Source organism: Erythrolamprus reginae, chromosome 5, assembly GCF_031021105.1.
Source record: "Erythrolamprus reginae isolate rEryReg1 chromosome 5, rEryReg1.hap1, whole genome shotgun sequence".
In the NCBI taxonomy this organism is placed as follows: Eukaryota; Metazoa; Chordata; class Lepidosauria; order Squamata; family Dipsadidae; genus Erythrolamprus; species Erythrolamprus reginae.
The window spans coordinates 1,454,024-1,466,378 of record NC_091954.1 but is presented as its reverse complement, the minus strand read 5'-3'; the positions used below and the strand labels follow the sequence as shown (position 1 = coordinate 1,466,378).

Here is a 12,355-nt window from a genome sequence, read left to right as displayed (position 1 = left end):
TGCCACCGCTCAGACACTATACTTTTCCGCCCATCCCCCCCAAAAATTAGAGGGGACACTGCTCAAAACCCTAACAACCCATTAAAAACACCCAAATCAATCTAACAACACACATACCAAACAAACATGATTCGGGCACGCCTGGTGTTAAGTTCACGACCCCCAATGGTCTGTCGGCAAAGCCAGGTTTTAGCAGCTTTTCAAAAAGCCAGTAGAGTGGGAACAGTGCAAACATCGGGGTGGGGGGAGTTGGTTCCATAGAGCTGGGGCAGCAACAGAAAAGGCCCTCCCCCGCGGTCATTGTTTAGTCGATGGGACCTGGAAGAGGCTGATTCTGTGTGATCTACTTGGGAGGAATTTGGATCCTGTCTCTTCATTTTTGCCTCTTTGATCAGTTCCAGCTTGCTTCCCCTTTTCTGAGCATTCAGATCTTACGTCCTGTCTCCCAAGTGTCGCAGTCTGGCCTTTTTGAAAAGCTACTTGATTTCCGTAGAGAGTTCAAAGGGTTACGGCATTGTTCTTTGTTCTGTGATTTTCAGAAGGATACGGTTTAATCTTTCTCTGTGCAATAAGAGGCACTTCAGATCTGGGGTTTCAGACCGAACTGAAGTCTCTTCTTTGTGTGACATCAATAGCACTAAGAGTTTAGCACTATTTTCCTCCCCAAAAACGAAGGTGCGTCTTATACAGCGGTACCTCTACTTACGAACTTCATTCATTCCGTAACCAGGTTCTTAAGTAGAAAAGTTTGTAAGAAGAAGCAATTTTTCCCATAGGAATCAATGGAAAAGTGAATAATGCATGCGATTGGGGAAACCACAGGGAGGCCCTGTTTCCTTCCAGGAGATTCCCAGAGAGGCCCCACGGAGGCTTCTCCCCACCTTTTCCAGCCCTGTTTCTTCCCAGGAGATTCCTAGAGAGGCCCCCCAGAGGCTTCTCCCTGCCTTTTCCGGCCCTGTTTCTTCCCAAGAGATTCCTAGAGAGGCCCCATGGAGGCTTCTGCCCAGCTTTTTTGGCCCTGTTTCCTCTCAGGAGATTCCTAGAGAGGCCCCACGGAGGCTTCTCCCCACCTTTTCCGGCCCTGTTTCCTCCCAGGAGATTCCTAGAGAGGTCCCACGGAGGCTTCTCCCCGTCTTTTCCGGTCCTGTTTCCTCCCAGGAGATTCCTAGAGAGGCCCCACGGAGGCTTCTCCCCACCTTTTCCGGCCCTGTTTCCTCCCAGGAGATTCCTAGAGAGGTCCCACGGAGGCTTCTCCCTGCCTTTTCCGGCCCTGTTTCCTCCCAGGAGATTCCTAGAGAGGCCCCACGGAGGCTTCTCCCTGCCTTTTCCGGTTACAGTTTCGGAGGCTTGGATTTGTAAGTGGAAGATGGTTCTTGAGAAGAGGCAAAAAAATTGGTTCTTATCTAGAAACATTCGTAAGTAGAGGCGTTCTTAAGTAGAGGTACCACTGTACTCCGAAAAATACGGTATTTCACTTATTCATAATGATGTTTTCCGTATCCGTTATCTAATACACGGTGAAATAAAAACAAATAAAATAAAAATAAAATTGTCGCAGGCAAAGCAAAACCAAACCAAGCGATTATGCATGTCTCAAGAAACATCTGTTAGCAGAAACATTGAATGCATTCTGGGACTTTGCCAGCTGGATCTGCAGAAGAAAGCCTTTCAGCTGATGAGAAACTAAAATTAGACTGAAAATAAATAAATAAAAGAAGCCAGAATTTATTGTATCTTCTCCGTCACATTTCACTCTTGTTAGTAAACAGAAAAATTGATTTTCTTGTTTGGAAACTGAACCTCATTAGAATCCCATTTTTTTCTCTCTCTCTTCCACATGTTCATGATGCCCTGATTCATCTGCATGTTGTCAGGAGATCGGTGGAAAATGAAAAGTCTGAAATTAGGAACGTTTTGAAGTGTTCATAATCTGATAGCCCTTTCGCCTTTAAACCAGGGCTTAAAATGATGTGCTGAAGCTGACCAGACTAAGGATGCTAGCCAGATGAAAACTAACTAACATGCGTCTTATACTCTGAAAAATACAGTATATAGAAACACAATAGGAACATTAAAAAAAACCCCTGACATTTAATTTATGAATTTAACTCTTCCTCTGGAGCATTTTTTAATTCCAAAATAGCCACAATAATGATTTATCATTTTAATTGCTCTGGATATTTCTCTCTCTTTGTGTGTTGCTCACTCTCAAATTACTCTTCAGTATATTTTTCACATGAAGATTTTTTTTTCCTCTCTGACTTTATGCAACAGTGAATTAGCAGAAATGATGCCCAGCTGTGCCGATTGTTTTGAGCTCAAAATAAACTTCCTTTGAACAGACAGTGGGGTGGAAACATGTACCAGTGTGATGGAGAAATAAAAGATTCACTGGGTGCTACGGTTCAGTGTGTACTACGGTTAGCAGGGGAAATTGGTAATAATAATAATAATAATAATAATAATAATAATAATAATAATAATAATGTTCTGTTGGGCTCTCTGGTAGAATCCTCCCAAAAATTCACAGGTACAAATTTCAGACACCCACACGTTTGAAAATTCAAAACAATGTTCTTTATAATGAAAATTCCCTTAACCTAAGCCCTCTTTTGGTATAGCAAAGAGCACTGGTCTCCAAACAAACTGGTAATTTCTACAAGTCCCTTATCAGTTCTGTGATACTTAGCTTGCAGCTGTGAGGCAATTCACAGTCCTTCTTCTTTCACAAAGTGAAACACACTTTGCTCTGGTTTAGTTTCAAAGCGGGGAAAAATCAGCACACAAAAGGTCGAAGTCAGTAAAGCAGTCACGAAACACAACGATCAGATAATCCTCCACAATGGCCAAACCCACAGGCTGCTCTTTATAGCAGCCTCAGGAATTACCACAGCCCCACCCAACCACAGGTGGCCTCATTTTCTTTGATAATAATCTCTCAGTTGTTGCTGCCTATGCATCGCTCTCCGCATGCGTGGCTGTATCATTAACTCTTGTTCTGAATCCAAGGAGGAGCTCGATAATTGATCTCCTTCTGAGCTGTCTGCCCCACTCTCCTCCTCCCTGTCACTCATGTCTTCTTGGTCAGAGGAGCCTTCATCAGCAGATTCCACCAGGGGGCAAAACAGGCCTGCAGCATGTGGGTGTCTCCCCCACATCCACAGTCCTTGGGGCAGGAGCTGGGCCAAAGCTAACCACAACAAATAATAATAATAATAGTAGCAATAATAGTAATAATAATCATCCCCCCCAGTCCGGGTAGCAAGTCAATGCTGAATCAGTTGCTTCGTCGTGCCTGAAGTGTTCCGACCCTTCCAGAAATTTTTCCTTAGCTTGGAAGAGGGCTGGTTTTTTTGTTTGTTTTTTTTTGCTCAAGGAATATTTTTTGTGAAGTTGAAAGAGTCGCTGGGGTCTCAGAAGACTTTGGACTGTTGAGATGGTATCTGGATGCTTTCATCTGGTTCGGCACAACCTTAGACTTCCGTCTTTGTCTTTCCTGCCATTTTATTGCTCCAGAGAATTGTAGCTGAAGATTAAGCCTTCTGCCTGCCTGCAAGGCGGCTTGACCAGATGCAGGTTTGGACAAGCCTACGCGGACAAGTTTCTCTTTCCCCGATAGTCTTGTGGAGTCAGCAAATCACACCGCATTTCGGACATAAACACTTTACAAAACGTCCACAGATACTTTACTAGAAGAGCCCTCTGCTCCTCCACTCGCAAGAGAATTCCTAGACGTACAATCCTAGGTTTAGAAGGCTTAGAACCACGTCGCCTTAAACAGGACCTCAGCATAGCACATAAAATCATCTGCTACTATGTCCTTCCTGTCAACAACTACTTCAGCTTCAACCACAACAACACACAACAGATACGAACTTAAACTGCTCCAAACTCGACTGCAGGAAATACGACTTTAGTAACCTAGTAGTTGATGCATGGAACTCACTACCTGACTCTGTAGTATCATCTCCAAACCCCCCAAACTTTACCCTTAGACTATCCACTGTTGACCTCTCCCGATTCCTAAGAGGTCAGTAAGGGGCCTGCATAAGTGCACCAGCATTCCTTCCGTCCCCTGTCCCAATTTATTTATTTATTCATTCATTCATTCATTCATTTGTCCAATACACAAATACATAGGAAGAAAAATAGACATGTGATAATATAAAAGAGGGTGAAAGTGGACTTAGAGGAGAGGATATATGAAAGGAAGAGAATATATAAGATAGGTGAAAGAAAGGAAAGACAATTGGACAGGGTATCTTTTACTGGTATCATGTATATAAATGTTGTTATATCTTTGTATACCATCAATAGGCACTTGACAAAACATTTTTTTTAAAAAAAAAATAAGGGGGCTCAGGAAGGCCCTGTTCTAATTGACTCGCCCAACTCTCTCCCTGGTTTTTGGAAAGCTGAGAACGGCCTTTGTTAAAAAAAGATAGCAGAAGAATTGGCTGGGTACGATGTGTTATCTCATGCCGGATGCTTCCTTCTCTTCTTGTGCCTTCAGCTACCAGATGGAGCCCTTGTTCTCCTACGTTGCTGTTGTTGCTTTTAGCTAATCCAATGTTTCTTTTCTTAATGTCACCATTTCCTTTCGCGACTCCCACTCGAGGCAAGAAACCTGGCCTCTCTTCCTTCCTCTCTTTCTTCCTTCCTTCCTTCCCACATATCTCCAATGAGCAAGTTTCGCTCTTCTTTGGATAGAATTAGAATGTATTTTTTTTATTGGCCGAGGGTGACTGGGCACACGAGCAATTTGTCTCCAGGGCATGATATATTATAAGATACTAATAGGAGAAGGTAATAGGAAAGATGAGAAGGATAATAATAATAATAATAATAATAATAATAATAATAATAATAATAATACAGTGATCCCCCGCTCGTTGCGAGGGTTCCGTTCCAGGACCCCCCGCAACGAGCGGGTTTTCGTGAAGTAGCGCTGCGGAAGTAAAAACACCATCTGCGCATGTGCAGATGGTGTTTTAAACTTCCGCAGCGCTAGCGAGGAGCCGAAGATTGGGGGGCGGCGCGGCTCTTTTAAAACATCGCCGCCGACATGGGGGGCTCGCTAGCACCCCCCCGAACCCCCAACCTGGGTTTGGGGGGGTGCTAGCAAGCCCCCCATGTCGGCAGCGATGTTTTAAAAGAGCCGCGCCGCCCCCAATCTTCGGCTCCTCAGCGGCGAGCGAGCGAGCGAAGCCAAGCCAGCAGCAATGTCGCCGCCGCTGCAGCCAACGCGTGCTATGATCTTCCGGGCCAGCCAGGCTCAGTCACGGAAGGCAGCTGCTTGGCCCGGGATGCTGGGCCGAAAGGAGCCGGGCTTGAAGATCGCAGCGCGCGTTGGCTGCGGTGGCGAGAGCTTGCGATGGAGGGTGGAGGAAGCGGCCATGGGAGGGCGAGCTGCCTCAGGGAGGAGGATCGGGCGGGACCAGGTGGGGGCTGGAATTTCTCCGCCAGGGCGAAGGGCGGGCAAGCGGCGAAGGGCGGGCGAGCGGGTGCTGGGGAGGGCTTCTCGCCCTCCCGCCAGCAAGAGGGGGAGCGAACGGCGTGGGCAGGCGAAGGGCGGGCGAGCGGCAGCGAGGAGTTTGCGTGGGCGGTGGGGAAACTCCTCGCTGATGCCAGCAAGAGGGGGAAGACCCAGGGAAGCCGCCCAGCAGCTGATCTCCCGGTTGCCATCTACGCATGCGTGCCCATAGAAAAAAAAGGGCACACATGCGTAGATGGTATTTTGACTTCCGGGTTGAAAAATCGCAAATTACCCTGTTCGCAATGGTCGGGGACGCAATAACCGGGGGATCACTGTAATAATAATACTACAGCCCTATTGCTCTCTTCTCTTCTTTGGCTTCACTTCTCTTGCTTCATTTCTCTTTCTTCATTTATCTTCTTTCACTTCTCTGGCTTCTCTTTCATTTCTCTTCTCTGCCTTATGTTGCTCCATTTCTCTTGTTTTACTTCTCTGGCTTCATTTTTCTTCTTTCACTTCTCTGGCTTCTCTTCTCTTTCTTTTCTTCTCTTGCTTCATTTCTCTTGCTTTACTTCTCTTCTTTCATTTCTCTTGCTTCACTTTTCTGTCTTCTCTTTCATTTCTCTTCTCTGGCTTCTCTCCTCTTCCTTCATTTCTCTTCCTTCACTTGTTTCATTTCTCTTCTTTCACTTCTCTGGCTTCTCTTTCATTTCTCTTCTCTGCCTTATGTTGCTCCATTTCTCTTGTTTCACTTCTCTTCTCTGGCTTCTCTTCTCTGGCTTGTTTCCACGCAGCTGACTAGACTTTCTGAGATTGGTTGCCCAGAATATTCCACACCCTAGCTTTGCACAATTTTTATAACATGGTGAGCTTTATTTTATCCACCCTTTTCCTTCTAGCCCCCAGTATGGATCTTAGTTATTGGTCACCACGGTTGGAAAGGGGGAGGTTTGAGCCAAGTCAACTCACGCTCACATCCACTATGGATCTCGTTGGTGCCAATTCGCTAAGGGAGATTCTTTCTGCCCCCCAACCACATGCACCGTAGACCTGAAATGTTTGTAGAGAAATCACATGGAGAAGCTTTTACACATGAATTTGCTGCCCCTTCTGTATCTGACAGATGCACAAAATTAATATCTATATTTTTCTTTTTTCTTTCAGTTAGGTGGTGTGGCCTTTCTTGGAGCTGGCCTTTGGGCATGGAGTGAAAAGGTAAACCAATGAATTCCTTTTAGCCATCATAGGCTCCAGACTCTTCCTGGTACAGAACTATGACACTGGAAGTGTTTAAGCAGATGTTGGATAACCATCTGTCTGAAGTAGTGCAGGGTTTCCTGCCCTAAGCACTGGGTTTAACTAGAAGACCTCCAAGGTCCCTTCCAACTTGTTATTATTATTATTGTGTCTATCTTAGAGCAGTGTTTCCCAACCTTGGCAACTTGAAGATATTTGGACTTCAACTCCCAGAATTCCCCAGCCAGCGAATGCTGGCTGGGGAATTCTGGGAATTGAAGTCCAGATATCTTCAAGTTGCCAAGGTTGGGAAACACTGTCTTAGAGAGCTAGATTAGAAAGACTAGTAAAATAAAGGAATACAGTGATACCTCATCTTACGAACCCCTCACCATACAAACTTTTCGAGATGTGAACCTGGGGTTTAAGATTTTTTTGCCTCTTCTTCTGAACTACTTTCACCTTACGAACCCAAGCCGCCACCACTGAGATGCCCCGCCTCCGGCCTTCCATTGCCAGCGAAATGCCAGTTTTTGCACTTCTGGGATTCCCCTGAGGCTCCCCTCTATGGGAAACCCCACCTCCGGACTTCCGTGTTTTTGTGATGCTGCAGGGGAATCCCAGCAGTGCAAAAACAGGTGCTTTGCTGACAACGGAAGTCCGGAGATGGGGTTTCCCAGCAAGGGGAGCCTCAGTGAAATTGCAGCATTGCAAAAACACGGAAGTCCGGAGGTGGGGTTTCGAGGACTTCTGTGCTTTTTGCAATGCTGCGATTTCGCTGAGGCTCCCCTCCCTGGGAAACCCCACCTCCGGACTTCCATTGCCAGCGAAGCGCCTGTTCTTGCCTTGCTGGGATTCCCCTGAGGCTCCCCTCGCTGGGATTCTCTTCATTTTTGCCGGTACTGCTTTGAATCCCAGCGAGGGGAGGCTCAGGGAAATCCCAGCAATGCAAGAACGGGCGCTTCGGCCGGCAACGGAAGTCCGGAGGCAAGGATTCCCAGTGGCGCAAGGCAAAAGGGGTGACTTTTGGGATGGGGTTGCACGCATTATTTGCTTTTACACTGATTCCTATGGGGAAAATTGCTTCGTCTTCCAAACTTTTCTACTTACGAACCTGGTCACGGAACGAATTAAGTTCGTAAGACGAGGTGTCACTGTATTTCTTCTTTCTTAAAATTTTCTGGTGGAATACCTAATAGGAATATTTCTGATTTAAATTCAATAGTCCTTTTCAGAACCTTCTGTACCCGCTGCTGATATATAACTCCTTCAGTTATTCCACCCTCCATTAAATTCAGAGGTATGTTTTTGGGTGCCAATTTGTGTCCTTCGTTGAATCACTGCATTCACAAAGGATACCAGTCAGCGAAGCAGTGGAAGTGATGTGCCGGTGCCTGGAGGCTGTTGGGGCCTGGATGGGTGTCAACAGACTCAAACTCAACCCTGATAAGATGGAGTGGCTGTGGGTTTTGCCTCCCAAGGACAATTCCATCTGTCCGTCCATCACCCTGGAGGGGGGGGAATCATTGACTCCCTCAGAGAGGGTCCGCAACTTGGGTGCCCTCCTCGATCCACAGCTCACATTAGAGAACCATCTTTCAGCTGTGGTGAGGGGGGCGTTTGCCCAGGTTCGCCTGGTGCACCAGTTGCGGCCCTATTTGGACCGGGAGTCACTGCTCACAGTCACTCATGCCCTCATCACCTCGAGGTTCGACTACTGTAACGCTCTCTACATGGGGCGACCTTTGAAAAGTGTTCGGAAACTTCAGATCGTGCAGAATGCAGCTGCGAGAGCTATCATGGGCTTTCCCAAATATGCCCATGTTACACCAACACTCCGCAGTCTGCATTGGTTGCCGATCAGTTTCCGGTCACAATTCAAAGTGTTGGTTATGACCTATAAAGCCCTTCATTGCACCGGACCAGATTATCTCCGGGACCGCCTTCTGCTGCACGAATCCCAGCGACCAGTTAGGTCCCACAGAGTTGGCCTTCTCCTGGTCCCGTCAACTAAACAATGTCGTCTGGCGGGACCCAGGGGAAGAGCCTTCTCTGTGGCGGTCCCGGCCCTCTGGAACCAACTCCCCCCGGAGATTAGAATAGCCCCCACCCTCCTTGCCTTTCGTAAACTTCTTAAAACCCACCTCTGCCATCAGGCATGGGGGAACTGAGATATTCTTTCCCCCTAGGCCTTTACAATTTATGCATGGTATGTTTGCGTGTATGTTTGGTTTTATAATAAGGGTTTTTTAGTTGTTTTAGTATTGGATTGTTACATGCTGTTTTTATCACTGTTGTTAGCCGCCCTGAGTCTATGGAGAGGGGTGGCATACAAATCCAATAAATAAATAAATACCAGTTGTGAGGTGATCTGAGGTCAATAGAATATAATTGGAAGTGTCTTTTGGCTGAAGTATTTGTAGGCACTGAAGATAGTTTTTGAAAAATGTCTTTCCAAATCATCCATTTGAAGAACAAAATAGGTAGGCATTCCAGCATCTCTAGATTGCCAAAGAGCCATTACATCATAACGAAGTCCAAAGGAGCCATATCCATTACTTTTTCCTGATCCATTAATTTAATCATTTTATCAAAAAGGCAATAAACGTTTGGCACAATCACTGGAATAGTTCTGGAATTGGAGCAAAATCCCATGTTTGTTCAGGTTCAACTCTGCAGTTTGTATTTCCTTCCTGATTTGCCAACAGATCCCCCTGTTTGTATAGCTGGTGCCATTATTTAAACAAACAGACAGCAGCAGCAATGGCCACCCAAAAATAACCAGTTACCAACGTTCATACTAACATTCCTACAAAGCAGTTAAAACAATTTCTAGGGTCTTTGCCTTTCGTCTGAATAGAATAGAATTCTTGATTGGCATTGGACGCACAAGGAATTTGTCTTTGGTGCAGATGCTCTCAGTGTGCATAAAAGAAAATATACATTTGTCAAGAATCAGGAGGGGCAACACTTGCTTTTATGCTAAATGCCCAGGTGTCTAAAAACAAGAAGCAACTCTAGAGAAACAAGAAGCAACTAGACTTACAATCCTGGGTCTAGAAAGCTTAGAACTACGACAGCTCAAACATTTATTATTTTATTTATTTATTATTTAGATTTGTATGCCGCCCCTCTCCGCAGACTCGGGGCGGTTCACAGCACAACACAACAATTCATCATAACAAATCCAAATATAATTTAAAATATTTTTTTAAAAAAGAACCCCATATACTAACAAACACGCACACAAACATACCATGCATAAATTGTACATGCCCGGGGGAGGTGTTTCAGTTCCCCCATGCCTGACGACAAAGGTGGGTTTTAAGAAGTTTACGGAAGGCAGGGAGAGTAGGGGCAGTTCTAATCTCTGGGGGGAGTTGGTTCCAGAGAGTCGGGGCCGCCACAGAGAAGGCTCTTCCCCTGGGGCCCACCAACTGACATTGTTTAGTTGACGGGACCCGGAGAAGGCCCACTCTGTGGGACCTAATCGGTCGCTTGGATTTGTGCGGCAGGAGGCGGTCTCAGAGATATTCTGGTCCAAAGCCATGAAGGGCTTTATAGGTCATAACCAACACTTTGAATTGTGACCGGAAATTGATCGGCAGCCAATGCAGACTGCGGAGTGATGGTGAAACATGGGCATACCTGGGGAAGCCCATGACTGCTCTCGCAGCTGCATTCTGCATGATCAGAAGTTTCCGAACACTTTTCAAAGGTAGCCCCATGTAGAGAGCATTACAGTAGTCGAACCTCGAGGTGATGAGGGCATGAGTGACTGTGAGCAATGAGTCCCGGTCCAGATAGAGCCGCAACTGGTGCACCAGGCGAACCTGGGCAAACGCCCCCCTCGCCACAGCTGAGAGATTGTTCTCTAATGTGAGCTGTGGATCGAGGAGGACGCCCAAGTTGCGGACCCTCTCCGAGGGGGTCAATGATTCCCCCCCCAGGGTGATGGACGGATAGATGGGATTGTCCTTGGGAGGCAGAACCCACAGCCACTCCGTCTTATCCGGGTTGAGTTTGAGCCTGTTGACACCCATCCAGGCCCCAACAGCCTCCAGACACCGGCACATCACTTCCACTGCTTTGTTGACTGGATCTAATAAAACATGATCTAAGCATTGCCCACAAGATCGTATGCTGCAATGTCCTGCCTGTCAAAGACTACTTCAGCTTCAACCACAACAACACAAGAGCCCACAACAGATACAAGCTTAATATTAACCATTTTAAAAAATTATTATTGTTGTTGTTATTATTTATTAGATTTGTATGCCGCCCCTCTCCGAAGACTCGGGGCGGCTCACAACAGTAATAAAAACAATATAGTAGTGGAATAAATCTAATATTAAAAAAACATATAAAACCCTATCATTTAAAAAAAACAAAACCCAAACAGCACATTCATACCAAACATAAAACAAAGTATAAAAAAGCCTGGGGGAAAGGTGTCTCAACTCCCCCATGCCTGGCGGTAGGATATGGGTTTTTAGATTTTTAGATGTTGTTTTTAAGTATTGGATTTGTCATGTTGTTTATCGCTGTTGTGAGCTGCTCTGAGTCTTCGGAGAGGGGGCAGCATACAAATCTAATAAATAATAATAATAATAATAATTCATGAACATCCGTTAAGTGAAGAGTTAACTTGGCTTTGTTGTCACAGAAACAGGAAGTCACTGCAGAACACCAGCAAACCCTGCCCCGAACAGCTCTAAAATTCACTCTGTGGCATCTGCAGCTCGTTTGTTCCATCTAGCGGAGGCTCCTTATATTTCCTCATTCTATTTTTATTTCTTATTTTATTCATTTGTCCAATACACAGATACATAGGAAGAAAGATAGACATGTGATAATATAAAAGAGGGTGAAGGTGAACTTAGAGGAGAGGATATATGAAAGGGAGAGAATATACAGTATATGATAAGTGAAAGAGAGGAAAGACAATTGGACAGGGGACGAAAGGCACACCAGTGCACTTATGTACGCATAAGAACATAAGAATTATAAACAATAACAGAATGTTCTATAAAGTATTTTATTTATTTATTTTATTCATTTGTCCAATACACAAATACATAGGAAGAAAAATAGACATGTGGTAATATATATAAGGGTAAAAGTGAACTTAGAGGAGAGGATATATGAAAGGAAGAGAATATATATGATAAGTGAGAGAAAGGAAAGACAATTGGACAGGGGATGAAAGGCACACCAGTGCACTTATGTACGCCCCTTACTGGCCTCTTAGGAACCTGGAGAGGTCAATCGTGGAGAGTCTAAGGGAGAAGTGTTGGAGGTTAGGGGTTGACACAATTGAGTCCAGTAATGAGCTCCACACTTCGATAACTCGATTGTTGAAATCATATTTTTTACAGAAAATCATATTTTTTCAGAAAATCATATTTTTTCAGAAAATCATATTTTTTCAGAAAATCATATTTTCTCAGATGGACCATCGCTTTCCTTGTCCAGCGATAAACTTGGTTTGTCAACAAGGACGTACTGATAAAAAAACCCTGAAGCCCGTTTCGGGTTCCCTAGATTTATTAGTTGAACAAAGCCCCTGTTTCCAGTAAATGGGTTTCTTAGAAAATGTCTTTGTGCAGAACTCTAAGATAATTATGTGCGAGGTGGCCCTGT

General features: G+C 45.2%; 1 protein-coding gene across 3 annotated transcripts in view; it reads left to right on the top strand.

The window, feature by feature from the left end:
- TSPAN14 (tetraspanin 14) overlaps positions 1–12,355 on the top strand; it is a 63,836-nt gene that overhangs the window by 33,935 nt on the left and 17,546 nt on the right. For all 3 annotated transcript variants that reach the window (XM_070751921.1, XM_070751923.1, XM_070751924.1), the window contains exon 3: positions 6,641–6,691. In XM_070751921.1, coding sequence (XP_070608022.1) covers positions 6,641–6,691 — 51 coding nt within the window. The remainder of the gene's footprint in view (positions 1–6,640; positions 6,692–12,355) is intronic.